Below are 27,020 nucleotides of genomic sequence, written 5' to 3'. Positions count from 1 at the left end.
ACTTTACAGGGTAGGTAAGCGCCTAACAGGCGTGTCTGGCGACTACAGTGACCTTTTTACACTAGTATGTTGTGTTTTTTGTGCCACCCGGGTGCAGGCATATTGGTACTGAGTCGTGTGGATAGCGTCTGTCAGCAATACGCTCCCTGGTCGCGATGATCCCTTCTAGGTGGATTTAAATCTGTGCATCAACCAATTACACCTGAACTTGGCAAGATTACGGAAGCTTGGAAGTCACAACGGAAGTATGACTGCAACTGTAATGAGCAGGCCCAGATGACTAGGATTCATCTGCTGTATCATACTTCCTACGTACCTCTATCGTACTCGGTCGTACCTGCTAATTCCGCCATTCTCCGCAGGCGTCTACTACTACCCTCCTTCCCTGCCCTCTCGGACTTTGTTGAGTACGAAGTTCTAGGCAGCGCCGGGATCCCTTAGGACCACTATGTTCGAGATTCTGAATAGCTGGTTAGCGTAGCGAAGCGATGGTGGATCCGCCGCGCGTAGTGGATTTGTCGCAGATTGCTAAGCACCTGAAGATGGCGGAGAAAGATGGAGAAGAGCGTGGTTTCCCCAACTTTGGAGGAGCTCTGGAGACTCCCAGGTTTTCTTCGATACAGTATCCTCCTTGGACAGGTGGTGGTCGATGATAAGACCGGCATGTTTTACAAGCGACACCTGCCAGAGATGGCGAGGTGGCGATAACCGGTGTGGGGTGTAATTATGCACGGTTTCCGGCATTCCAAGAGTTCCACACCGTGACCGCTGCAGGCTCTCCCTTTGACATCGCAGTACGTAAACTCCTAGAAAAAGAACAGGTTTTGTTTCCAATGTCGCGGGGGTATCTAGAGCAGATATTCCATAAGTTTGGCTCAATCAACCCGGCTTGGCAACCCTCAGCATGCGCAACATCTCCATCAGATCGCAAGCCACACGCAAAGATATCCCTGCTGTAGGAAGTGCGGAATTAAGAAAAATGATCTTCGCAAGCGGAACACATGATAACCCCCTCTCCATACATGGCAAGCACGTAACCATATCTGATCGTGCCTTCCGCCTTTAATTAGGTAGCTGCATGGACTCTTTCTTTTTTCTCTACCATCGACTGCACCACTTAAATCCGTCGTTGTGCACTTTTTTTCGTCCGATTACGCAGATTTGTCAAGGCAGCCGAGGTCCTCGTTGCCGGCGTGAGTCAAGCCTACACAAAGCCTACCTTAACATGGTTAGCCTGGTAGGATTCTAACCATTTCCATTCTACACTGACTTGAGCAACTTCCAGCTCTGCGGACATCTAAACATTAAGAAAAACAACGTGACACACTCTTGGTGAAGCTTCAGCCACCACAACGCTTCGTCATGTCACAACCGTCGTCACCAGGACTGTATCAACACCCTACCGGAAGCGAGATTATAGATCTCGCAGCAGCCGAAGGTCATGATGCAAATATTCCCAACAGACTTGGCTCAATCCATCCAGTGCCGAGTCATACCTCAGGGACCTCGCGGCGGATATATGAGAAGCAGAACACCATTGATACAGATGTTGAGAAAGGCCAACCCGACTCAGTATCGTGCACAGACCAAGACGAGCGAGAGGATGAATTACAAAACGATCCTAACATCGTCGACTTTGACGGCCCCAACGACCCAGAAGACCCAATTAATTGGAAAGCGTCGAAGAAATGGAGTATGGTAGCTATCGTATCGGCCATCACCTTCCTAGTCCCACTCGCAAGCTCACAATTTGTGTCTGGTGTCCCACAAATCATGCGCGAGTTTCACTCAACAAGTGGGATGCTCAAGGGTTTTATGGTGTCGGTCTATGTGCTTGGATTTTCGTTTGGGCCCTTGATCATTGCACCGCTGTCCGAGATGTATGGGAGGTTACCGTTGTATCACAGTTGCAGCTTTTTATTCATCATGTTCACCGTTGCGGCGGCCTTGGCTACTAATATGGCCCAATTCGTTGTATTCCGGTTTTTGATGGGGTGCTTTGGTGGAGCACCAATGGTGCTTGGAGGAGGAACTATCGCGGACCTGATACCCAGGGAGCAGCGTGGTACTGCGATGGCTTTTTGGATGATGGGACCAAGTGAGTGAGGCAGATTTGATGATGTGAGTGCTAACTGACGATCAGGGCAGCTATTGGACCTTGCGTTGGACCGATCATCGGAGGCTTCCTTACTGTCGCTAAGGGCTGGAGGTAAGTCGGGATTTTCACAAATCCGTTTTTTGAGGCTGTCCAAGGGCTAATGAGAGTGCTTGTGCAGATGGAATTTCTGGTTCGTTGCCATAGTGGTAGGTTTCCGCAGGGCCTGCTATTAAACTTGACTAACTTTGCAGGGTGCTGCATGTGTCATTGCGTCGTTCGTATTCATGAGCGAAACCTCTGCCATCATCATCCTCCAGCGTAAAGTGAACCGCCTCAAAGCCGAGACAGGTAACACTAAGCTACGCTCCAAACTTGATACTGGCCGAACCTCGCGCGAACTATTCAAATACTCGATTATTCGGCCATCCAAGATGTTGTTCCGCTCAACAATCTGCTTCGCAATCTCGCTTTATGTTGCCATCACATATGCCTTCCTCTACATCATGTTCACGACCTTCACCAGCGTCTTCACCAACCAATACGGCTGGACGGGTGGAATAGTCGGTCTCTCATTTCTAGGACTAGGCATTGGCTCCTTTATCGGTCAAGTCACATACATCCACTACGGCAACAAGGTTGTACACAAGCATATGGCGCGCGGAGACTTCTGCCCTGAACATCGACTGTATATGATGTGCATTGGAGGTGTGTTCATCCCCATCAGTCTCTTCATATACGCCTGGAGTGTACAATACCAGGTGCACTACATTGTACCAATCATCGCAACGGGTATCTTTGGGTTTGGTCTCTTGATGACATTTATGCCCGCGACGACATATCTCGTAGACGTGTTCACGGTTTATGCGGCGAGCGCCATGGCGGCGTGCACGGTGATGCGCAGTCTTGCGGCTGCGTTCATCCCATTAAGTAGCGAGGACATGTATGCGCAGTTGGGATACGGGTGGGGCAATACCATGTTGGGTCTTATTGCTGTGGCCTTGGTTCCGATACCGTTCTTGTTCATTCGGTACGGGGGCATGATTCGGGCGAGGAGTACAGTAAAACTTTGAGATTGAATACCTCGTATCCCTAGGAGAAACGTCCCTTGCTGGGGAAAAGATTACCCTGTAGCTTATTCTAGAGCCCTATGACGAACATGGAATGATCAGCGTTTTCCTGTCATGTACCCGTATTACATGACTCGTATAGGCTACATGGCAGCTCAATCGCATCGTTTCCCACACTCTCACGCGGCTCTTCTTATAGAGGAGTAACAGCTTGGCTGTCTTTTGTGCTACTGTGGTCGCGTCGATAACCTTGAAATCTTCAAGTAATCATGCTTATACCCCTGGATTGTTTCCTCGTGAGGGGTGCAGCGAACACAAGAGCGTCTGACGTCATCGGTAACATTGTCGTGATCCCCGTTGGCCTCAAGCAGTAACCCGAGAGTGCAGAGTAGTAATCAAATGCTAGCATATAAACGTTCTCCCACCTAACTCAGAACTCTTTACTTTCCCAATCGCAAAAACAGTAAACTGAGTGGGACTACCATGGCATCCACAACCCGCCCCGAGTCAAATACTTCCCTTATCTACACGAAACCCTCCAGTCAACCGCATCTAACACACACCTCCGTTCCAACACCTAAACCAAATGAAGTTCTTGTGAAGGTCAAAGCTGCGGCCATCAACCCGGTGGACATTCAACTGTGGGGCAACCCTGTAATCGGCTGGCTTGCCGGAAACAAAGAGAAGGGCATAGGAAGAGACTACTCTGGCGAGATAGTTGCCATTGGTTCTGACGTGAAAGGGACTGGGAACTGGGACATTGGAGATGAAGTTTTCGGACTATGTAATCGACCGGTACGTCGAATAATAGCACACACACGATTACCAAGCTGATAAAGAGAAAATAGATGGCCGAAGGAACATTCACGCACTACCTCTCTATAAACCCCGGCACAGAACCCATAGCAAAGAAACCGACAACCTTGACTCATCAAGAAGCTGCAGCCATCCCCCTCGTCCTTCTCACGGCCTTTGCAATTCTTGACTGGCTGCCCGCGCCATCCCGCTCCCCGAACCCAGAGCAGCGCCGCGTCATCGTCTCAGGCGCAAGCGGCGGCGTGGGAATGTGGTGCGTACAGCTCGCAAAGAAAATGTATGGATGCCATGTCATCGGCATCTGCTCTGGTCGCAACGCGGATTTTGTGCGAGAACTGGGTGCGGATGAAGTCATCGACTATGGCACCCAAGATGTACCTCAATCACTGTTGTCGAAAAGACCGGACGGGAAAAAGTACGATTTGTACATTGATTGCGTGGGTGGGACGGACATGTTTGCGCATTGGACGGAGCTGTTGCATACGTCGGGCGCGTATATTACAATCGTGGGGGATAAGACATCGAGGACGGCTATGGGTGGGCCGTTGACGTACTTCACATACCCCTCACAGGTGTTGAGACATGTTCGTGGGTGGCTTTTGGGGCCGCGGTATGCAAATGTTATTCTGTACCAAAAGAGCGAGCTGTTGGAACAGGTGAGACGGCTGGCGGAGGAGGGCGAGGTAAAGGTGGTGGTGCAGGATGTTGTCAAGGGTATTTTGGAAGAGGAGAGGCACAAAGAGGCGTGGGAGAGCATCAAGGCGTATATGGAGGGTGGGAGAGTTAGGGGGAAGATTGTTGTAGATGTATGATGATGAGTATGTGAGGATGACGATGGATAGTTGGTAAGATACTTGAAGCGATGTTGTTGAGTTCTGTCGTCATCTAAAGATGAGCGTCATACTCAGAAGAAGCTACATGCGCCATCTACATTATATACAGTCTCTCACTCTCACTCTACCTCCTTTTGACACCTTATCTAGCACTGCAACTTTGCAGGTCCGGGAATTTGGTACGGCGTACCGTTGCCCTTGGGCTGACCTTGAGCATTGTAGATGCTAAGTTTGATACCAGGATCATTTGCGCTGTAAGCACCCGGAAAGCCGACTGTATTTCCTGCCTTCGAACCAGAGCCTGAAACGTTGATTTGTGCGCATCCCTAGAGGAAAGGTTTAGCTGATGTTCCCGTCGTCGTATCAGCATTGATCACTTACCACATAGAATTGTGCACCACCAGTCGTGCTAGCACTGTGCAGAGCAATCATCTCAGCACGGAGAAGATATTGTCCAGGAGCGACGCAAGAAGGCATTGTCATCTCAGTCCATCCTCCGTTGTTGAGCATACGGTCAACACCCCAGTTGCCAGAGCTATCGAGACCATCTTCAGAGACTTTGAACCAGGCCAGGCCAGATGGGGAGACAGTGGCTGCGTTGGAGACCTTGGCCATGTAGAAGATGGCGGGACCCTTGTGAGATTTGGCAATCGGGTGATCTGGGTCGTTTGCGAATCTATGTGGAGTCAGTGATCTGGAAGCTGGATATAAACCTAAATGAAACGTACTGTGCTCCGCCAACGACGTGACCCCACATGACACCGACCTTGTCTCCGGGCTTTATATCAATGACCTTGCTAGAGGAGGAGGGGTTCGCATTGCAGGCAAGGTTTCCGTCGTTTACGTTGGTGATGGGGTTGTTGGACGGAGCAACGCGAATACCGTTGCCTTGACCAAAGTCTTGACCGTTGACTCGAACACGTTGGGCAATGGTATGGGCTGAGACCAGTGCGGGTAGAACAGCTACAGCGATGGAAAGGAACCTCATCTTGAGCGGGCAGGGTTTTCTGTAGGAGTTGAGTGTTTACCGTCCTGTGGGGGTGGATGATATCCTCCTACATGGCACCCCCCCCCCTCCCTTATATATCTCGTCTCTCTTCGTAGAAACACCCTACCTGACGCACATAAGACTCGTACCAGACACAAAGGCACTTCTCATCTACACTCCCGATGGGCTGCAATCTATTAACGCCGTATGAAACCATCGCGAATAAGTCCCCAAGCATTGGCATGCAGCTTAGACTTGTTTTGTACCACGGTCAGCATCGCTGCTGTCGGCAATAAGGCAATAAATGAAAAGACGCCCAATGACTCCCGAGCTACAGAGTGGTATCGGCTCTGCGTGGGCGTCGATTTATATTGTTTCGAAATGACAGCCTTGTGTGATACAGTGGCGCGTGATTGACGCTTGGCAAGGTCTTTGTGTGCTGTCGCTTAATATATTCCCGCAATAGAGGCCCGTGGACATGGACCTCATGACCGGTTATTGGAAGCGAGCATCAACGGTAGATGTTGAACTTTGCTTTGTAATCCACCGCCTGCGGTGGATCAGTAGAATCTGAGTAGTCTACTGCGGCCATCTGCATCATACTCCTACGCGTATACGAGTGTTGTAACAATCTCCTGGCTATGAGCTCGCATACTGAAGTTTTGGATGGGGAAGGCCAGTAAGCTACACTGAGACCCTCCGATGTGTAGTTTCCGAGGCGCCATTTTTCTGCTAATATCTTTTCTGTCTGCTGCTGATTTTTTGTCAAAAATGGGCAATTATATGGATCAAAGACGTACTTGTCGCTATAGAATGTTTTGGAGCAATATGTTCGCATCTCCGTACCACACGGTGTTAGCGCGATCTGATCAGCTCTGTTGTCAGCCAATTTCTATCAGGGAAAGAGATAGAAATCCTCCAATGACAGCCGATGTCTTCATGTTCACGTGTATCGCAGCTTGCAGTAAATGTATTATATGTTTCCTAACTCCCTATACTGGACATCTGAGGTAGTGATGTGGCACCGTGTCCGTCAATCACCACGAGGTAGACTCTTTGGCTCGATAACTTTGGTCAGTAACTAAATTAGGGACAGCAAGTAGTTCCTTAGGCCTTCAATCTACAGTCATCATCATTGTGGTCGTCAAACACATTATACAGTAATCGGTCCGACATGGAAGGATACTTCCCGGCCAGCGCAAAGGCGTAAGACGCAGTAGTGCGCATGGGGTAAGTTAACTATCGTGATTGTTTTTCCGTGGAACACTGCGGTTGTAAGCGGTGTTTCGCAGGCTGTTCTTTGGCAGACGACTATGTATATGCGACACGGCGATGTGGAGAGCACTAGGTAGTGTCTGCCATAGTTGTGTCGTCCAGTGCCGAATTCAAAACACCCAGCCAAGGACATGGAATCTCGGAGTCTACTATTACTTGATGGTCAAACATGACCAAGGCATTTTGTGGTACCCTAGATGCGTTAGCGTTGGGTAGTGTTGAAGCAAAGGGACTTTCAGGGTGCATGCCGGCTGTACAAAGACGGCCGAAGCGTCGGAAGGTAACATAGGAAGCTTGCAGCCATGACAGTAGGAGAAACGTACATAGCTCGGTATTTTATTAGATGCATTGATCTGCAGAGATACTGGATGAATGCAAATCAAATTCCTGGGTCGGCACGTTCGGCCCATTTTCTCCACTTGAAGTCTCCACGTGTTGGCGGGCGGAGATGCAGCACAATCACTAACCTATCGCTGGCCGCTGAGGTGAAGAAACTGGGAAGCCACGCCGGCAGACAGAGTCTCCGCGCAGTTCCGCAAGCCTCTGTAACCATTGCCACGACATTAAGAGCGACGGCAGCCCAACGGCGCGATAGGAGAAATGAAGGATAAATAGTGATAGGTTGATTATTGAAAGCAGTGCCACGAGCTAGAGCGCGGAAAGCATCGTGGGCTGCACGATGACGATGACGTTCGGGTACCGATGACATCATTTATACATGTCTGTGTGAGCTTCTTCAGTTCCGCATAGCCGGCGTTCAAGGCCGGTGTTCAAGTGTACAAGTTGGCTTTTCGTCTGCGACAAGACAGACAAGTCATTAATTCAATCATCTCCCGCTCACTCAGGGATTTGAAGGAAATTGAAAGTAGATATTGATCTACGGCACCATCTCCATCCGGTGTTAGTCAGCTGCGCCGTGACCCCTCCGAGGTCTCCACACGTCATCGCAGGCCACAGCCACAGCCACACTTCAGGTTCAGGGTTCCAAGGTTACTTGGGCGTAACGGGTGAACCTTCTGCGCTGTTGGTGCGAACGTAACGTCCTGGTAGGAAAGAATAAAGTCGCCAGGGTCCGATCACCCTACTGTCGCAAACAAAAGCAAATAACGCAGTAGCCAAGGTAGCAATCATAGCAATCTTTCGACATGGCGTCGCAGCGCCCAATTACCCCTTCAGCATACGCTCCTGTACCGCAAGTAGACGACCCAACTTACCTCAGTCGCGGATACGGCGCTTCTGCACCCACACAGTATGGCGTACATGACTTCGCCGACGGTCCAGCAAGCGCACCACAGGAACGTTCGCGCCTCGGCAGGTTCGAGGAGGACTTCGATGCGCGCACACGGGGTTCTTCCATCCTCGACGGCGACATGCCCCAGCGCTCTTCCTCGCGATCCTCTACACTCAATCAAGGGATAGCGCCTTCACGTAGCGGCACACTGAAGAAGAAGAACTCGGTCAAGAGGAGCGGCAGCTTGAAGCGAAGTGGGAGCAGGAAGTCAATCCACGCTGGCAGCATTCGCGGCGTTGCTATCGAAGACCAAGAGCGGGGCTATGATCGCGAGGACAGTGTCTTTTACACACCCGTACCAACAAAGGGCACGCCTACTGAGCTACTCGCAGAACGCTTCCAGAGTACGTTGGCCCCTATTAGCAGACAACAAGACCCTTTCACTAACATATCCTAGCCTGGCGAAAGTTCCTCAAAGACCTCATTACCTACTTCCGAGAAGTGGCCTCCTCATACGAGCACCGCGCCAAATCCCTCCTCAAGGTGTCAAACGTCATCAACAACACCAATGCGCCTGCAGCACTCCTACTCGAGGGTGGCTTGAATGACGCCAACCGTATCCTTCGCGACTTCCACAAACAGGCTATCCTCGAAGCCAACAAGGCGAGGGACGTAGAGGCAGATGTCATCAACCAGCTCAGCGGACTGCGAGCCGATCTTGCGCAGAAGATCAAGGAGATCAAGTCACTTTCTGGCGATTTTAAGAATAACGTCGAGAAGGAGAAGGAGACGACGAGAAAGTGTGTGACGGCACTCGAGGAAGCTCTGGCCCTGGTCGACTCAGATCCGGCTGCCATTGCTGGCAAGGGAGACCCATATGTCGTTCGTCTGGGTGTCGAGCGACAAGTAGAGAGACAAATCGACGAGGAAAACTACCTCCACAGAGTCAGTCAGTACGAATGCATGAATTGCCCACAGCTAACAACCCCAGGCCTACCTCAATCTCGAGAACTCTGGCCGCGAACTCGAGTCCATTGTCGTTGGTGAAGTCCAAAAGGCCTACAACGCCCTGGCCAGCATTCTGAAGCGCGATGCCGATGAGCAGTACAACACGGTCGAGAGACTCCGCAATGGCCCCATTGCCATGCCGCGGGACCTTGAGTGGAGCAGATTCGTGAGAAGCGATCCCCATTTTGTCAACCCGGACATACCACTACGCAGGCTAGAGAATATTCAGTATCCCGGAAAATACCATCCAGCCACCACAGAGGTCAGGGCGGGAATGCTAGAGAGGAAGAGCAAATATCTCAAGTCATACACACCAGGCTGGTAAGTGGCCCATTCCATTCAACTATGTGATCTAACAAGGCAGGTATGTTCTGTCACCTACGCATCTCCATGAGTTCAAGTCGGCCGATCGCATCTATACTCAGCCTCCAGTCATGTCCTTGTATCTGCCGGACCAGAAGCTTGGCTCTCGATCTCAGCCCGGAAGTTCCTCCCACAAGTTTGTCATCAAAGGTCGCCAAGCTGGATCTATGCACCGCGGCCACACTTGGGTATTCCGGGCAGAGACTTACGAGACCATGGCGGCTTGGTTCGAGGATATCAAGGCCTTGACTGAGAAGCGCGGAGAGGAACGCAATGCCTTTGTACGCCGCCACGCCAGCGTCAGGAGTACCAGTGCCGGCAGCCACCACTCAGCCAGCTCCGATGGCGGACTAGAAGAAGACGAGGCAGACGCCATCCCCTTCTCAGCCAATCAGTCGATGAAAGACCAGACCGTGCGCGACCAGTCTCCGGTGCGACCTTCACGACCTTCTCCAGGTGGGCGATTCCCATCCGATTTGATGGTCAACCGTAACTTACAAGCCCCTCTTTCGCCATCTAGTGGAAGTTCGGAGGTCGGTAATGATCTAAACACCATGGCCGGAGGTCCGCCACAGGAAGCCCATGCCACGTATCCCATCCAGACTCAATATGCACAGCCCATCCCGCAACAGCCTCAACCCAGTTTCGTAAACTCATACCCATTCCCCCAGCAATCGTACGACCCCATGACTACCAATGGCTCATCCTACGCACCCGATCCCCAGCCCTATCCAACACAGCAAACCTACACCGAGAACTATGACCAGCCAATTGGCAATGGCCAGCCCATTCAACGCCACGACAGTAACAACTACGGCAACTGGATGGCGCCCGCTGCAGGAGGAGCAGCAACTGGAGCCCTAGCAGCCGAAGCATATCGGAGGAAGCAGTTGGCGCAGCAACATATGCAGGCACAACAACAGAATCTAAATGAGCACCCACAGCAACATCCCGGCGAACATCCCAGGGCGATGGACTTTTCAGACGCTACTCCTGTGCAAGACTTCCCTGAACGGCACCCTGACCACATTCGCCCTGATCAGATCGATGACACAGGTTACGTAGCCCAGCCTGCTGCTCCTATTGTCGCACCTGTCTTTGACAGCCAAACTCAGCCCCAGATCAACGGTCAAGGAACACCGGCAACCACGTCGTCTTTTTTAGGAGAGTCTGAGGTAGGCGTCGCCCCTGCCTTTGGTCAGACTGTCAACGGCGGCCCAGTTCCTGTGGATCTAGTAGATGCTGCGGACTCTATGGCACATCCAGGTATGCCTAAGAGAATGGACACCGACATTAGTGTCAGTGACCTCCATGTGCCTGGCGAATATCCTAGATCGAGTATCAGCGGTGCCACGATCAACGGAAGCATGCCTGAAGAGAACTCGACGATGCTGAAGTAACACTGATCACGCTCTGGGTACGAATGTATGAATGAAGATGGGAAAACGGATGATGACTGACATGGGTATACGAAATGGGCTGGACTGGGTTTGGGGCTCATAGGAAAGAGCATGGGATACATATGGACGGCTTTCTGCCAGGATCTCTGCGCAGTGGATGGTTACTTTTATTTTCTGCACTTCTTTCCCTCGTTCAGAGCGATTTTGCATGCTCTTCACAACTTTTCATACCCCCCTTTGATACCCAGCGCTGCATCACATCCGGGAAAGAGTATACACGTAGTTTGTTTTAATATATCTTTGCTATTCGCTTTACTCCCTTTGTACAGTGGCTACGTGAACGACATGTCATGTGATAAGGGTGCCTTTGCAGCGAAGATGCTCACTTGGATAAGATCAGACTACCAAACGGGGGGTTGATGGTCCGGGTGAGATGGGATCGTCAGTCAGCCAGTAGGGTAAGAAGACACGAAGTTTTCTCGACCCATCAATTTCGGTACAAGGCGAGGAAAAGGAGATGTAGATGATCGTCGGCAGTTCAGCGGACGGACACAAATCGTGAAAAGAGAGTTTCCTTACTCCACAACACTCTATCTGCAACAAGACCATATCCACCGTCGGAAAACATGGTACCAGAGACATTTCCACAGGACCGTATTCGCACTCGGCAATCTTGCATGCCGTCTATTCCATGACTCTTTCTGTCCTTGTTCACCAACTCTGACTCTCATCCCCGTCAACCATCGCAGGCGGCCAACCGTCACTCCAGACCACGCGAAACAGCAAAAAAAAAAAAAAACGAATCCACGTTCTTCTGCTTGCCGGTGGTCCTTTGGATGGCGCAGAATGAGGCTTGTAGCAGAATGTGCCGGGGGACATGACTCAGGACATGAAAGCGGAGAAGGCTCTTTTGTTTTCCACAGGTATTCTCGGAGGATTTTATTTCTCTTTCTGGTTATGCATGTCTGTAGACCACTGGACCAGGTCTTTGGGTCTCTAGAGTCTAGATGGTCGATGAGCACTGAGCATGTGAGCAACGGGATGATTTGATGTGCCGGGACGAGGATCCGCTGCTTGTGAAGCCGGAATGGGAAATTGGATCTGTTTGGGGTGGACAGGAAGGGCAAGATGGCAAGATGGCATGTTGGCAGAATGGCTTGGAGGCTCGAAAACGGCCATGTGTTGGCAATTGTGCCGGGCTAAGAGGTTCTAGAGGCTGGATAGATGGAGAGGTCTCGGGAATGGGGGTAGGAAATAGAGGCGTTCTAGACAAGGCGATGGCGATGGCGATGCGGTACTGATCGACAGAAGGAAGCCAAGATGGGTGAGGTAAGACTCGGGCCTCAAGCCACAGCCTTGCGCATCGCAGTCATCACACGATCATCACGATGCCAACAGTGCAGCGCTGAGCGAACGGGGGTGTGAAACGTGTAAAACGTCCGTCACGTGTCGAAGCCGAGCGGGTACGGTAGTTAGTTAGCACACGTGCAACAAACCACTCCAACTAATGCCCTCACAAAACGCAGCATAAATCATCATGATCCGCCAACCAGAATCCAGGCCACGGTCAGCGAAAAAGAAAAAAAGTAGAAAAAAAGGCGCAAAAGAAAAGCGGAGACGACATAATATATGTTAGCGCAATCATGCAAAGAGTGCGTAACCAGGTCAAATTTTCACAACTATGCATGTCCTAGTGACAGGCAGCCATGTGTGTTTTGTTCACCTTTGGCCAATCTTTCGGCTCTTCGGCCAGACTCTCGGAAAGGAGGAAGGTGAACCTGGTTTTGTTCCGATCTACAGTACACACACACATAGTGAGAGATAACAGGTGACCAGGTAGAAGGTTGCGAGCGAACGCGTGACATGGATCTTGGCATTAACGGTTGTCGCTCCCGCTCATCACATACCCGTTTTACAGCACAGCCAATAATTCCGATCTTCTATCATCATCTCCAGCTCCAATAAACTCATCCAATCGCAATCTACGGATATGCCTAGCACATCAACAATGTCCATGTCCATATTCGTCCAGCAATCATAATATCCAGTCCACTATACCACCGCTCATGCAACGATGCCCCATGTTTCATGCAAAACCGGGGTTCTTGGGCCAAGCCCTACTCCCATGCATCTATTGCGTAGCACCATGTACTGTACTCGGCACCAGCCTTGTTTTATTTATATTTATTCTTTTTTTCCCCATTGTTCTACCAGGGGCGGAGCAGGCGGAGCGCAGTGGGCTGGTGGTCCATCAATTCCGTAGTTTCTTCCCATTCTATCAGCGGGACGCGAGTTAGGCCGAGTATAGATCAAGGAAGAATAATGGACAATTGCCGAGCTGTGTGTTGTGGTTATTTGATTGGTTTGAGGGGCGAACGTAGTGTTTGGTTGTTATGAACGCCAGGCTGAGCGCGGGTTCCAGTTGTGGTCGTGTGACATGGCCATCTCATGCTCCGTTGGGGCTTTGTACTCTGCTTGGGACATTTGACATGAGCAGTCAGTAAAAGGCATCCATGTCGAGGCGACGATATCAGGTTAAAAAGGTTCCAATACTAACGCCTAAAAAGTACAAGATATAATATTTTGATTGGGCGGAGGTGATAGAAAGTAGCTAGAAAATGGGGCCTGGTAGTGGCTACAGCAGCGACAGAGAGGGCGCACACAATGGTGGGTAGAGAGCGGCAGGACAGGAACTAATGGCCTCGGGGTTAAGGAATGGCGTGGACGAAATTACCGTCCGTAAAGCAATGAACAAGAAGGGAGCGACCGTGGTGCCCATAGTGCGCCAGATGTAGTTGTAAAGTTTGCCCATTCAATTGCCGGTATCTAACACCCCACAAACGCCTAGATGATAAAGGAAACAAAGAAGATTGGGATATAACACAGGAGAGGAAAAGATATCTTCGCCGACAGAGATGTTTCTTATCCCCGTCCAATGCTAGTTCAACGGTTTGATGATTCCGTCGTGCTGAATAGTAACGGGCTAAATCGCAAGATGATTCTTACTCTCGTCGTCAATGCGTGATCGCGCACACCGTAGTGCGAGACATGAGGTGAAGGAGATTAGATGTGTGCGGTATCGGGGTATTGATGCGTTCGTGAGCAACTCCAGTCGTCAAGAACGAGTCGACATGAATGGCGCAGAGATGCGCAAATTGCCTTGGTCATGGCACTCAAACATTGGTGACCTAGCGATGTTAGATGGACTCTCCCCCAGTCGCATCTATTAGTTGCATACCTTCAATATCCGCCTCGAGTAGTCCTCGTTGTCTGCAATGCTGCCGTTGCTCTGCCTCCGGTCGACAAAGCTTGGGTCCAGGCGTGAGTCGTTCATGGACGAGTTGCTGGTGTGGAGTTTGCCTCCGTTAACAAATTGGTTGACATTGGCGGCGTTTCGACGATAGTCTTCTTCAGCCTGGTGTTGGCGTTTCCTGCGGAGGAAGAACCATACGCCGAATATGATGGCGGCGAGACCCAAGATACCGATTACCACGCCCACAGCGATGGCGACGGTGTTGGGTGCGTCGTTCTTTGGAGTGGATGATGGAGTGGCAGAGGCAGTTGCGGAGGCAGCGGCAGTCGATGTTGCGGCAGGAGTTGTTGATGAGGGTGCTGCTGAGCTGCTGCTGGATACTGGGGGTTCGAAGTAGTCGACTGGGTTTCTTGTGTTGCCAGTGAGTACAACCCACAGTGCGCCCTTTCCACCACCTAGGGAGATCAGTACAGTTAATCACAGTGTTGCTTGGTCAACTTACAGCCAGATGTGTCGTCTCCAGCACAGGTGGTACCGCATGTCTCGTTCTTGGTTTGCCATGCTTTGGCAGGAATTTCGTCTCCACACCAGCAGTCGACACCGTCTGAAAGACCCATGACGTCCTTGCCGAGTTGGAGACATACCAGTTGGCAGTTACCAGGCGACTGGAAGTTGTATGGTCCATGGTTTTCTAGCGGCGTCCCTGTTGCGAAACATCCGATACTTGTCATGGCACTGGCGGGCAGGGTGACTGTGGGTGTGGTGATGGGGTTCTTGATCTTGGTTGGCGAGTCGCTGTCGGCGGCGACAGCAACCATGGCCATCGAGGCCATCGCAAGGACGGAGGCGAATCTCACGTAGACCATGTTGTGATGTGGTGTGTTTGGGGGGGGGGGGTTAGTAAGTTTGTTTTCTGGCTCCTGTGCCAGCTACTGTGGACTGTAGTGCGTCGCGTCAGCGTGGTGTCGACGACGTTGAGGACGAGTGTCGCACCTTTGGGCTATAGACGAAGGCGTGGGTACATGCAAGGCCGCGATGGGCGTCTGCTGCTGGGTCGTGTCCGATGAAGTGGTGATGGACGTCTGTCTCCGGGATGGTGAATGAAAGTACGGATCGCCGCCGTGGTCGGGCTGTCGTGGTGGGTACGGGGCTGTTGAGGCTGCTGTTTGGGAGATGATGTTGGTGTCGGCGTCGGGGTCGTCGGCGTTTGTGACGAGCGCCGTCTGCGTAGTCTTGATGCTGTAGTCTCGATTTTGGAAGCAGTTCAGCTAAGGCTCGCTCGACGAAGCCCGAAGCCCTTGCTGAAGGCTGGTGGTGTTGAAACGGAGCGCGTAGGGACAGGACAGCAGGTGATGAAACAGCTCGGTGCTTGCGTGGAATGCACCCCTTGAAGTTGGCAAAAGGAATGAAGCGGCGAATATGGAAGAGGTTAAGGACTGTGCAATAAAACGATTGTGGGTGTCGATTGATGGACAGACGTGAAGCAGACAAACGAGAGGAGGCTCGGGCCCTGAGTGGATCGCAGTGAAGAGCAAAGGAGAAGCGGCCCAGTTAGGATAGGCAGGCAGGCAACAGGAGCCAGAGCCAATCTTGGCAATTAGCGTGCAGTGCAGCAGTGGCAGTCTGACTGGCAGCCGCCGCGTCGTGCAGCCCCCACACGGCTCTAGATAGCGCAGCTCGCGTCGTCTGCTACTGTTACTCGCGAGGCTTCCAAAGAACTCGACGTCTTTTTCTGCCATCAGCCAAAACCCTCACCCTCACCATGCACTCAGCGTCTGCTCCCGTCGCTGCAACGAGCAACAGGGCGCTGTCACCATGTCGAGCCAACTGGGCCTAGCGCTGACCCACGGCATGCAGGTACCGTACCGCCATTGGCCAGCCTAAGGCCGGTGGCGTTTCATCAAAGCCACATGCATGTCGGGGGAGGCAGGGGCTCGTCCCAGGACCGCGCGGTCTCTCACTCTGTCACTCTGGCACTGGTCTCGCGTCCCCCCAGCCCTCGGCCAGACTGACGCTGACGTGCACCATGCCAATGCTTGATGCTTTTTAACTACCGTCTGTTGGGACTGCCTGTGCCTCGTAGGTACTGGTCGACGTGGTGCTCATTTAACTGGCCGAGCCCGCTGCTTCCGTACACGTCCAGGTGCAGATACAGCTATGTACGCCCGACATGAGATTTAGTCGCCCGCGTCAAACTGGCTAGAAATCCATTCCTCGGCCAGTCCCATACATGGCCGCCTGTCAGTCCCGTTGTAGACAGACGTCAGAAAGGCTGGGGAACCTGAGACAACTGCCTATCGTGCAAGCATGGCCCCAAGATTCATGTCCGTGTCAAGATTCCCCAGCTTGCCGTCTCCCGAGACGGTTTGGTCATGTGTCGTCTTAGTCATGTTGGTCACGTGCATCGCCCACTTCCCCATCGGGACACGGGCTCAATTCAATCCAACCCGGCCGCGGCCCAGGTCGACCTTCATCGTCACCTCGATCCCCCACGCTTAGCGTGATGCGCCGTCCGCCCATTGCCTGCCGTCGAGTAGTGCATGTCGTCCAGAATTCATGTGCCCACCATGTATGGATCTCGGATGACGTGCTCGCCCTCGCATTCAATACTTTCTTCCTCAGTTCGTGCCCGCAGCAGAAGCGACATGGCAGCCACATCCCGGGCCCATTGGAGGCCAGGAAGAGGGCGGCGAAGCGTCGAATGACCGTCTCAGCCGGCTTCTGTCCCCAGGTCCCTTTCCCCTCAACTACCTTCAACTGGCAAGCCTGGTTTGGCTTGCGCAAAAAATCCCAACCCACCTGGACATACAAAGCCCCGTCCTCACAACGCAACGCTGCCGAGCCAATGGACCCAAGTATGTTTGCGCAATAGCCCAGGCAAGCATCATGGCCTTGGCTGACAATGATAGCGTTTCAACCTGTTCCAAGCTTGCCGGAACCGCCTTTCAATAGTACCACTGCCGCCGAACACGCTGAATCCGATACCCCCAACTCGTTCACCCAGATTCTCCCACAAATCACACGGCATGAATATGGAAGCCCGGCACAGGCGCATGGCATAAAAGACGGGACAGAGCCTGCATGTCATGCTGTCACCGCAAAACAAAGCAATGTCGCTGCCTTGAAAGGTGGGCATGCTCAGGCACACTTTGGCCAGTTCATGTCCAGAACCGCAGATGCATCAAAATGGGACAGAGTGGAACGGGTCCGGCTCCTAGCCATGATATATGATGCTTGTCGCCCAAACAACGCTGACGATGCCTTGTACAATCTCATGGTCCTTCAGCATTTAATCACCCAAGGCTGGGACCCTACGCGCATCCTCTCTAAGCTCAGAAACTTTGCCCTTCCTCCTACCTACACTGCCGAGAGTCTGACATTGCTCGAGTGTTTGGAGAAACTATATGTCAAGTACCCTATTGGTCAAAGGGTCCATCGTCGCGTGTACCTCAAGGCAGCAGATATGGCCGCATCTGCAGAAGCCTCGAAAAGCCTGTCGCAAGACCTTCACCTGCTCATGACGATTCGAAGGACACTACAGATTAGTCGTCCGGATTTTTTCCAGCTTCCATCCCAGCCCTTGACTGCCTTTAGAGAAGTCGTGAACAGGATTCAAGACAACGACATTAGGGAATTACTACGTGCTATTGAACATGGTATTCAGAACGTTCAGCCGATGATACCGACCTTCATTGCCCGTGCTGCTGCAGACTCCAGCTTCCGTCCGGTGGCCGAACAAACCCTATTATGTTTCCCACCCAATATGTTAGACCGACTCGTCAAGCTGTACAGTCGCTCCTTTGCCGAGGCCATCGAAAAGAACCATGGCATGTCGGTAGCAAGCCACAGAGCTCATCTGAGCACTCTGAGCACTTGGTTGACTGTTCTTGAATCTCTCGACGCCCGAACGGACACACACAAAGCAACCCATCTGACGACTGCCATTAGATTGCTAGCAAAGCATATTCTTTCGAGCAACATCTCGGCCGACATGTGTGCGCCTGTGCTGCTCATTGTTTCCGTGTTCCAATTAACACACCAAACACTATCATTGGCCGATTCCAGGGAGAGAATGCTGCGGCTCATCCATGACTTCGAAATTCTTGTGCCTGGACAGAAAGACAAGCTGGCTTTTCAGTTTGAGGAGATTCTGGCACTGATCTTGGCTCAGATGAACAAGACAACCCCATTTTATACGCCAACACTCAATGTGGTTACGAATCTCTACGGCGAATTTGCGCAGCTGCACCACATATACCACTTCCTGTACGCACTAGATCAACAAGGACTTACTTTGGACCATACCTCAAGCATCCGCATCCAGGGTCGTGTCAAAAAGCAAGTAGCTTGTCTCCCAGAAGATACCGCATCTCTGACTGAACGACAGAGCCAACTATACGCGTTCGGACTCCGTACTTGCCAAAACACCCTCGACGTACTCCGCAGCGTTGCCGGACAAGGCACTGCTGCTGATCTGAAACATGTCGAAATAACAATCTCAGCTTTACAGTCCCACCGCGAATTTACTGCTATCCTTGATCGCGCTGCTGAAAACAATGCGTTGCCCCAAGCTTACGCTACCCTTACCGCTGATATCCCGTCAAGTCAACGCACAGCCCTCATTCATCAACTTGCCCACCACTACTCACTTTCAACGACACGCTCTCACCGCGAAACCTGGCGCTCCATATACTACCTTTATGTATTCCTCGAGACACAATCTTTGCCAATTGGCCCCTTGTTCACAAAGGCCGTCGTGCGCTCTTCGATTATCCGCCCACTGATGGAGCATCGCTTTGTTAGCGCGAGGAGGCTGATCTGGGTCTGTAACCTTGTTGCCAGAGTTGAAGGCGAGCATGTGGCCAAGCAAGTAGAAAACAACTATTGGCTATGGAGGGGCGATTTGATCAAGCATGCCAAGGATGTGCATGACCAAGCTGGAGGAGATCGCAAAGCAAAAGCATCGATTAGCAGGTTGAAGGGCATAGGATTGATTTAGGGTCAAGTTGATGCCAAAAATTACATGAAATTCCAAACATCAAAAGAAACTATGAACATGTCAATCATCATGCCGTGTTGTTTCATCCACCTAGTATCTTTCAATCAAAAAGACCCTCCGCTCCACTTCTGACATGTCTCCCAGCATTCTCAGCTCCTCCCTCTTCATCACAAGATAGCTCTCTACCATGGCTCCTGGCAATGCCTCTCTGAACTCCGCATCCTTCTCCAGTGCCACCAGCGCCTCGAAAACGTCCCTAGGCATCTTCCTCGTCACACCGTACTCGGCCAATTCGTGCTTGTTCAGGGAAGCCGGGTTGACGGGGATATCGCGCGGCAAGTCTGTGGGCGTCGTCGGGGCGGAAGCGAGACCAAGGAGACCTGCGGCAAGGATAGCAGAGAGGGCAAAGTAGACGTTTGCCAGGCCGTCCATGGACCGTAGTTCCCAGTGACCTGAGTGGATGCGGCGAAGTGGCGTTTCGCGGTTTTGAGTACCCCATGCTACCTGTAGACGTGTCAGTACCATTGGTTCAACTCGGATGCAGGGTTTCAACGTTTACATACCCAAGTCCCACCCGTCCAGGAATCATCTTCAACCCTCGCATAACTCACTTCCTCTGGCATACTAAATGCACAAAGCGCAGGTAGATGTTTCAACACGCCGCCTACAAAGAAGTGCATATCGCGGTCCGGCGGGTGCAAGCTAACGTGGGCGTGAGCGGCCGTGCCGATGCCCTCAAACGGCTTGGGATGCAGTGTCGCTCTCAAGCCATGTAGGCTGGCTATCTGCGCAATCACCTGACGAGCCTGAATCAACGTGTCGACGGCGAGGAGAGGCGGTTGAGGCGGGAGCACAAATTCGTACTGGCCTTTTCCGGACTCGGCATGGAATTGCTGCACATCGATTTCCATTTGCTCGAGCGCTAGCACGATTTCACTCAGGAAAGGGAGCTGGAGCCATTGCGAGGGTGTGAGGGTACCCCAAGCGTGTTCCTTGGTGAGGGGCGAGTAAGGGTCTGCTTGGAAGGGGTTGGTGGGTGCGGAAGGTGGGTTGCGGGATAGAAAGGTGACTTCAATCTCGAAACCCACGAGGAGCGTGGTTGCGTGGTTGTATTGGAGTTCGTTGATGAGTATCTCCAAGTTGTTCCGCGGGTCGGACGGGAGGGGGACGCCGTTTTCGGAGCGCCAGTAGCTGAGTACCGTTGCTGCTGGGAGGGGGTCCTTGTTGTGTGTTGGTCGGAGGGAGCGCAAGTCTGGTTCTACGTAGATTTGCCCGGTTGTGTTTACCACGTGTGTTGTATGGTCGTTTTGCAGAGTTCCAGTGTTTCCCTGAGAGATGCCGATGCGCTCGCCCTCGCTGATCATACGCGTAAACTCCTTGATGGGCACAATGCGGGTACGAATTGTAGCTGTGTAGTCAAGCCATTGCACATAGATGAACTTGACGGTTGGATTCTGCTCCATGAAATAGTCAAACTTTTCAATGTCGTAGACTTGCGGTACCTTTGGTGGAGGGGGGAAGGCTGGTTGTGCGTATGGAGAGACAGGTGGACTGATTTGCCTATCGGAAGTTGGAGTTTGACTGTACAAACCTGTGCTTGGACCTGGCGTAACTGCTGGGGATCGAAAAGGTGAGGCTGTACTTGGCTTCGTGTTGTATGTCAATTGCTTCGGGGGGGCTTGTATAGTCTCATCAAACGTAGCCTCGTAGCGCAGATCGTACACCACATTCGCGTTGTTGAACATGATATCCTTGGTCATACCAATGGCCTGTTGTGGGGTGAGGTCACCTTTTTTAATGTATTCGATAAGTATCTAGCATAATTAGTACAACTTGAACTCAAGTCACAAGCAAAGAGGTGAGTACTTACATCAAGCCACACTTCACGAAACTGTGCATTTGCCAACCAGAACGTCTCCGGAAACCAATGGCCATCAGAAGAGTACAAGAGTTTACTCCCAGGTACTAGCTCCATGGCTTGTCGTAGAACTGTTGCCTGACCATCTCTGCTAATCATGGGAAACACTTCGCCAATATCGAGATACACATGCCGATATACTGTTGCAAGATAGCCTGCTTCGCGCGTATATGGATACGCCGAGTGGAGCAGCACAAAAGGCACTTGCGGGTAGTTTTCAATCAAGGGCTGGAGAAACGATGGGTTTGCTTCCAAGAGACTGATGTCATTGTCTCCCAACCCAGTATGCAGCTGGAATGGCTTTGCAAGCGAGTCCGCATGAGGTAGTCGCTCGGACAGTATCTCCAATGTTCGTAACACCAGGTAGTCATTCAGAGGCTTTTTCTCGATCCTATAGATGCGCTTGCGAACGCAGCTCTTGACGTAGCGTTCGAACGGGTGTCCGACCATTTTCGCAGCTTGCTCATAGTCCGGCTCAACGTCGAGACCGGTACGATAGCAGACGACAGATTTAAAGCCAGCAACGTTTTTGTCTTCAATGGCATCCTGGATCTCACGCTCGAATTCATCGGTAAAGTTGGTCCAGGTCTTGGGTAGAAACTTGGTCTTTGCCAAATCATCTTCTGACGCATCTCGTACAAGACTTTCCATCAAGCGCTCAGCGACTGTCTCAATTCGCACAATACGCTTAGTGGGCGCCTTCGTATAACGGTCATGGTAATCATAAGGAAAGACCTGCTCGGGCGCAGCGAGCCCGTCGTCGATGAGGAGAGCGTGAATGTTTTCGAAGCATCGCTCATGCAAGCGTTCAGAGTTGCTCCGCAGCCACTCAATCCTCTGCTCCAAGATGTCCTCCCAGTCTGCACCCTCAGCGCATTCGTAAAGTTGACGTAGTTGTCTGGCCGCTCGCAAATGCGAAAGCGATTTGAACGTGTCTCGTAAGGCTCGTCCCTGGGCTTCCGTAGTTATCGTTTCGAACGGTATCGTATTGATGTGTGCGGGCAAAATAAGGTTGTGCGCGTGGTTGTCGATGATGGGGTAATTGTTGACCACATGCCGCAGTTGCTCGATAGTAAGTCTAACGGGGGCTGTTATTGGGTCCATGGCCATCTCTTGACTTTGGGTGGGATGCGAATGGTGGTCCGCTGAAGCCTTTCCTGAGTTTTGCGCCTTGAGTAGAAACGCACGACGATTGAAGAGGATAGTCTTCGGTCTGAAATGACCTATAAGATCAGTAGGAGACGGGAATTGCTAGTACACCTAAAATCTGAACGATGCAAGCATGAACCAAGTGAGTGGATTATCCACGATGTTATTTTCCAAGGTCACAGGATGACGCCGGTGCTGGCGGAACCCACGATTATGGATGGCAGTAGTGAGGATATGCTTGGATCAGGGCCGAGAGGTCGTAGTTTGTTAGCGCACAAAGATACAGAATACAGACTTCACAGTAAAGAGCGTTGACCCAATGGGTATCACGACTAAGTGGGGTAGTGTTCTGACTGATCTCATGAACGTCAGCCGACCCTGCAGGGTACGAAAACATGCTGCTCATAGCCCACACAATACTGCACCCCAAAACCAATGCATCATTCACGCACACAAAATCATGGACAAAACATTGGAATCCCATTCAATCTAGTAATCTCCTTGCGAGTAGTCAATATAGCACAGAAGATTAAATTGTCACCTAATCAAAGACACTAATGTGCTCTTCGCGACAAAGGCCGTTATGTAGCCAAACAACAAATGGGAATAAGCGCAACCCACGCAAACTATGCAGCAGATAAATGTCAAACCCGACAACCACATCTACATCAACCTCGTATTGGACGTCTACAAAAAGATCATAGCCATGCCCGAAGCAACGGCGCCGACAATGTACATGCCGAAGCCGAAACCGCCGGCAGTGAAGTGAGGAGCGGATAGGCCAGCAGCAGCGCCAGCAGAACCAGATGCAGATGCGCCGCCGGCACCAGTAGGACCGGCAGCAGCAGAAGCGACTTTACCGGTGCCGTCAACACCGGCATCCTTGAGGAGCGAGGCGCAGTTGGAACCAGTAGGAGTGGCGGCAGCAGCCTTGGTGGTAGCTTTGCCCTTGAAGTTGCAACCGTTGGGGACAGCCTTAGCATATGCGTTGGCAGCGAATGAGAGCTGGTCCCTGCTGGGGCACATGCCGTAGACACCGTAAGGGCCAGTAGTGGCGTTCTTGTTAATACCGGCGCAGTACTTGCCATCCTTGAGGCCGCAGATGAATCCGAAAATGTCGCCATACTCGGACTCCTTGACGTCTTCAGAGATCTCGCAGCTAAGAGTTTCCCTCATGCAAGAGCAAAGGTTGGAGTTGGCGACAGGGGGCAGAGGGTCGGAAACAGCTTCCCACTTTCCAGGGGTGGGCGAGGGGCAGCTGGCAGCCGCGGTGTTGGTGGGGTTGTAGTCTGCCATCTTGACACCGACGGGAGTGGCCTTGGCGATTTGCTTGGACAGGTTGTCAAAGTCCTCGTTGGTCTTGACCTTGCCGTTGGAAACGGTAGCGAGACCTGAGAGTCGTTAGCAAGAGAGGTTGAGGAAGGTGAAAGGCATGAGAGACTTACCGAACTGGTTCGCTTCCTCAAAGTACATGTAGACGATACCACCAGACCAGACACCAGTCATTTGGTTACCGTAGAGCGCGCCAACCTCTGTGAACTTACGAGGGCGAGGAGTGTTGCAACCGTATTCGGCGAAGAAGACGGGGACATTGTACTTTTCAAAGTTCTTGGTCTGAACGTCGAATCCGGACTTGGTGAAGGACGAGTCACCGCACCAAGAGTAGATGTTGTATCCCCAGAAGTCAATAGAGGTAGAGGAGTCACCACAGTCGAAGTAGTTGGCCATGTTCTCGCGAATCGCGGCATCGTCGTTGGTCGCGTATCCGACACCGATCTCACGGTAGTTCTTGCTCTTGATGTAGGCCTTGGTATCACGGACAGCCGCCTTGACGAAGGCGCTGGCGATGGTGTTGTTGGGCTGGTTGCTAACCTCGTTACCAGCGAAGAAGCCGAGCGTGTTGTCGTACTTCATCATCTCGTCAACGACGCTAGTGTAACGTTTGTACAGCTCGACAGTCCAGCCAGGGTCATCACGGTTAATGGACAGTCCAGGCTCGGACAAGTCGGATACGACGTAGATGCCGGCGTCTGCGAGTTGCGACATGCAGTCCTTGTGGTCCTTGGTCGGGTCGATGGCGTACACACGAATTGTGTTGGTTTGGAGCTTCTTGAGCTGCTCAATGTCACGCTTGCAAGCCGCACTGTCGGCAAGGGGGTCGGTGATGTCAATGCCATCTGTGGATGATGCTGTCGAGTTGGAGTTGACTTCTTGTTGGTATGCAACACCCTTCATGAAACTAAGAACATGTTAGCTTGGCCCAGATCTTGGAAAGCTGGGCTGCTTACAATTGTTCACCACTGTTCTTGTGGAAGAACTTGGAGCCCTAGGCATTGTCAGAAGTGAAAGGCGCAGTTGCCACGCGTCGTCGTACCTTGATGACAATAGGGTCAATGGCGGCCTGCGCGCCCGCGAGCAGGGCCGCAGCAGCAATGATTCCGCGCATAGTGATAGCTTTTTTGGTATAAGACGTGTTCCAAGAGGCGCGGGTGGTGTTGGCGTGAGCTTGGGTTGAATCGCCGAGAGTTGTTGTTTAAGGAATTTGAGAATTTGTTAAGAAGGCAGGAGACAGGTGGTCAGGGAAGGAGCGTGGCGCCACAGCAAACGATGCTGTAAGCAATAAGAAATAACTCAAGGAGGTAATGAAGGACTGGTAAAACAGAAAAGTGAGTGTAGAAACGACTCTGAGGCACAGTGAGTGAAGAAGTCCAGGGCGAACCAAGCATTCCAAGAAGGATCGACGAGGGTTCACCTGCGCCCCTGACACTAGCCCCGTTTCGAGTTGTTAGCGCGGCTTTGAGACTTTGAGACCTCGTATGCTCTGCTGCCCTGATGGCTGTGAAGCTAAGCATCTGTCACAAGGAAACGCTGAATTTCACAGTAGGCATCGGATCATGTAGTCTTGTTTTGCTGGTATGAATGCATGACTACACAGGGCTATTGTGTGGTTGTAGTATGTACGGTACCTCATGGTGGATTACTACTTGGAAATGTCTGGCGACGCGTAAACGCAATCTCGCTCCACCCCACCGCCCACGGTTGCTAATTTGGGTCGTGTCTGCACATATTGCGTGCGCCATCGATTGCATACCCATACCATACCTGGGTGAGATCGGTTGCCAGAAAAGACGTCAGTCACAGATACGAGGAAGCCGTGCAGTACCGTAGTTGTCATGTTTGAAGGTGGTGTTAGTGACAGCGCCAATGTCATGTCACTGCCTGTCGCACCGCCTCGTGGAGTTTCGCGGAGAGACCGGTACCTGGACTCGCACACAAGACAGTCTGGCCGGATGAAACACGATTCTTTCAGTGGCGCAGTCGGACGAGGGCGGCCAATCGAACCTGTACTTAGTCTTCGAGTCAGGGCATGCACATGCACAGGCATCGCGGCTTCCGCGCCGGGAACTGCGACTTCCAGACGTGTGTAAGAGCAATGCTAACAGAACGTGGTGCGAGCTCGATGAAACGTTATGCGCTTTTGGCACCTGTCAAGCACCCTGCGCTGTGCTCATGTATACCTGCGAGGCTGCTTGTGGGTGGGTTCTGAGGCATAGTGTCGAGGGCGTGGGAAAAGTACATGGCAGAGTAGTAAAGTAAAGCGGGTTCCATGCGAATTTGCATGCAGCCGACGCAATCATGATGCTGGGCGCAGCTGCAATTGGCTGGCAAACGGCATGTTTCGGCCGGTTGTGTTGGAAGGAGGAAAACTGACTTCTAATATAGCTCACCGGTGCCGGGGCCCATGTTGCTCCTGTTCTGTTCTGTTCTGTTCTGTTCGGCGGGACATGGCAAATGGGCAAACCGATCATGGCACGATGCTTTTTGAGGATCAATGTATCGAACATGCAGGTGTCGGGAGCTCAACACTGCAACCATCTGATAGCTCCATCCAGGCTTTGGAACCCGAGAGGCAGCTGCCGCAGGAGGGACGGAGCGGGCGTTGAGCGTTTGGGTGCGGCGTGCTCGGGTGGCCGTCTCAACAGTACATGTTAGTGGCCGTCAGCCCCCTTTGCATTGCGACACCAAGCAACCGTTGACGTGGGCTAGGGACTAGGCATGGTAGCGACTGGGGGGGGGTGCTGAGCGGAAGCGCGCCACATGGCGATTGGCCGTCTTGATAACGAGGAAAAAGCCCTATCGTTGATATCGCGCCGGGCGAGCGACCGGGCGAAGAAAGATGGCGGCATGGCGGCATGGCGGCATCACATCAAATTGGTGTCCCGGCTAGCCGTGGTTTGATCAGCGCGGGCCTGCACTACCGTGCGCGTCCTGCCACTGCGGTTTTGTTGGGTTGTGAGTCGTGAGTCGCCTCCGTCTGTCGCCTCGCCGTGTCGTGTGCCGGGCCACGGCTGCTATGGTGACATGTGGTGGACAGAAGGAGGCAATGTGCTGAAAAGCGTGATGCAATGTGAAAAGAGGGATGCAATATGAATGTAAAATGCAAGCATGCAGACAAACTAGGACGTCTAGAATGGTGAGCTTGCGAGGACGGTGAAGGATAGCGGTGGCAGCCCTCGGCCAGCTGTCAACCAGAGACAAGTCGCGCACGCTTAGTACAGTCTACGGTATAGTGCTGAGTCGAGGGCATTGCGGGAGCGAGTTTTATCGATATGCGTGCAGAT

General features: G+C 52.1%; 10 protein-coding genes across 10 annotated transcripts; 4 read left to right on the top strand and 6 right to left on the bottom strand.

Moving 5' to 3' along the window:
- Positions 1 to 1,362: 1,362 nt before the first annotated feature.
- PtrM4_047940 (AraJ, Arabinose efflux permease) lies at positions 1,363 to 3,168 on the top strand (the record flags this gene model as incomplete). The annotated part of the gene is made up of 4 exons (XM_066104752.1): positions 1,363 to 2,098; positions 2,149 to 2,209; positions 2,277 to 2,304; positions 2,350 to 3,168. The coding sequence occupies 4 exons, from the start codon at positions 1,363 to 1,365 to the stop codon at positions 3,166 to 3,168; spliced, it is 1,644 nt and encodes a 547-aa protein (XP_065959316.1).
- A 480-nt stretch (positions 3,169 to 3,648) lies between these two features.
- On the top strand, positions 3,649 to 4,793 carry PtrM4_047930 (Qor, NADPH:quinone reductase and related Zn-dependent oxidoreductase; the record flags this gene model as incomplete). Its single annotated transcript, XM_001936618.2, has 2 exons — positions 3,649 to 3,960; positions 4,014 to 4,793. 2 exons carry the CDS (start codon positions 3,649 to 3,651, stop codon positions 4,791 to 4,793), a joined length of 1,092 nt encoding a protein of 363 aa, XP_001936653.2.
- Positions 4,794 to 4,960: 167 nt separating this feature from the next.
- Positions 4,961 to 5,802, bottom strand: PtrM4_047920 (Glyco-hydro-61 domain containing protein; the record flags this gene model as incomplete). The annotated part of the gene is made up of 3 exons (XM_001936617.1): positions 4,961 to 5,140; positions 5,196 to 5,490; positions 5,543 to 5,802. 3 exons carry the CDS (start codon positions 5,800 to 5,802, stop codon positions 4,961 to 4,963), a joined length of 735 nt encoding a protein of 244 aa, XP_001936652.1.
- A 2,420-nt stretch (positions 5,803 to 8,222) lies between these two features.
- Positions 8,223 to 11,079, top strand: PtrM4_047910 (PH domain containing protein; the record flags this gene model as incomplete). The annotated part of the gene is made up of 4 exons (XM_001936615.2): positions 8,223 to 8,712; positions 8,766 to 9,253; positions 9,300 to 9,637; positions 9,681 to 11,079. 4 exons carry the CDS (start codon positions 8,223 to 8,225, stop codon positions 11,077 to 11,079), a joined length of 2,715 nt encoding a protein of 904 aa, XP_001936650.1.
- Positions 11,080 to 14,252: 3,173 nt separating this feature from the next.
- PtrM4_047900 (uncharacterized protein) lies at positions 14,253 to 14,413 on the bottom strand (the record flags this gene model as incomplete). Its single annotated transcript, XM_001936614.2, has 2 exons — positions 14,253 to 14,267; positions 14,318 to 14,413. 2 exons carry the CDS (start codon positions 14,411 to 14,413, stop codon positions 14,253 to 14,255), a joined length of 111 nt encoding a protein of 36 aa, XP_001936649.2.
- Positions 14,414 to 14,805: 392 nt separating this feature from the next.
- On the bottom strand, positions 14,806 to 15,198 carry PtrM4_047890 (uncharacterized protein; the record flags this gene model as incomplete). Its single annotated transcript, XM_066104751.1, has 1 exon — positions 14,806 to 15,198. One exon carries the CDS (start codon positions 15,196 to 15,198, stop codon positions 14,806 to 14,808), a length of 393 nt encoding a protein of 130 aa, XP_065959315.1.
- Positions 15,199 to 17,033: 1,835 nt separating this feature from the next.
- PtrM4_047880 (uncharacterized protein) lies at positions 17,034 to 19,331 on the top strand (the record flags this gene model as incomplete). Its single annotated transcript, XM_001936613.2, has 2 exons — positions 17,034 to 17,187; positions 17,242 to 19,331. The coding sequence occupies 2 exons, from the start codon at positions 17,034 to 17,036 to the stop codon at positions 19,329 to 19,331; spliced, it is 2,244 nt and encodes a 747-aa protein (XP_001936648.2).
- Positions 19,332 to 19,421: 90 nt separating this feature from the next.
- PtrM4_047870 (GlnA, Glutamine synthetase) lies at positions 19,422 to 22,359 on the bottom strand (the record flags this gene model as incomplete). The annotated part of the gene is made up of 3 exons (XM_066104750.1): positions 19,422 to 19,835; positions 19,895 to 21,145; positions 21,202 to 22,359. 3 exons carry the CDS (start codon positions 22,357 to 22,359, stop codon positions 19,422 to 19,424), a joined length of 2,823 nt encoding a protein of 940 aa, XP_065959314.1.
- Positions 22,360 to 23,799: 1,440 nt separating this feature from the next.
- On the bottom strand, positions 23,800 to 24,633 carry PtrM4_047860 (uncharacterized protein; the record flags this gene model as incomplete). The annotated part of the gene is made up of 1 exon (XM_001936611.2): positions 23,800 to 24,633. One exon carries the CDS (start codon positions 24,631 to 24,633, stop codon positions 23,800 to 23,802), a length of 834 nt encoding a protein of 277 aa, XP_001936646.2.
- Positions 24,634 to 24,724: 91 nt separating this feature from the next.
- PtrM4_047850 (uncharacterized protein) lies at positions 24,725 to 24,844 on the bottom strand (the record flags this gene model as incomplete). Its single annotated transcript, XM_066104749.1, has 1 exon — positions 24,725 to 24,844. One exon carries the CDS (start codon positions 24,842 to 24,844, stop codon positions 24,725 to 24,727), a length of 120 nt encoding a protein of 39 aa, XP_065959313.1.
- Between the last annotated feature and the right edge of the window lie 2,176 nt (positions 24,845 to 27,020).

This window comes from Pyrenophora tritici-repentis, chromosome 10 (assembly GCF_003171515.1).
Source record: "Pyrenophora tritici-repentis strain M4 chromosome 10, whole genome shotgun sequence".
Taxonomy (NCBI): Eukaryota; Fungi; Ascomycota; class Dothideomycetes; order Pleosporales; family Pleosporaceae; genus Pyrenophora; species Pyrenophora tritici-repentis.
This window is presented reverse-complemented; position numbering and strand designations above follow the sequence as displayed.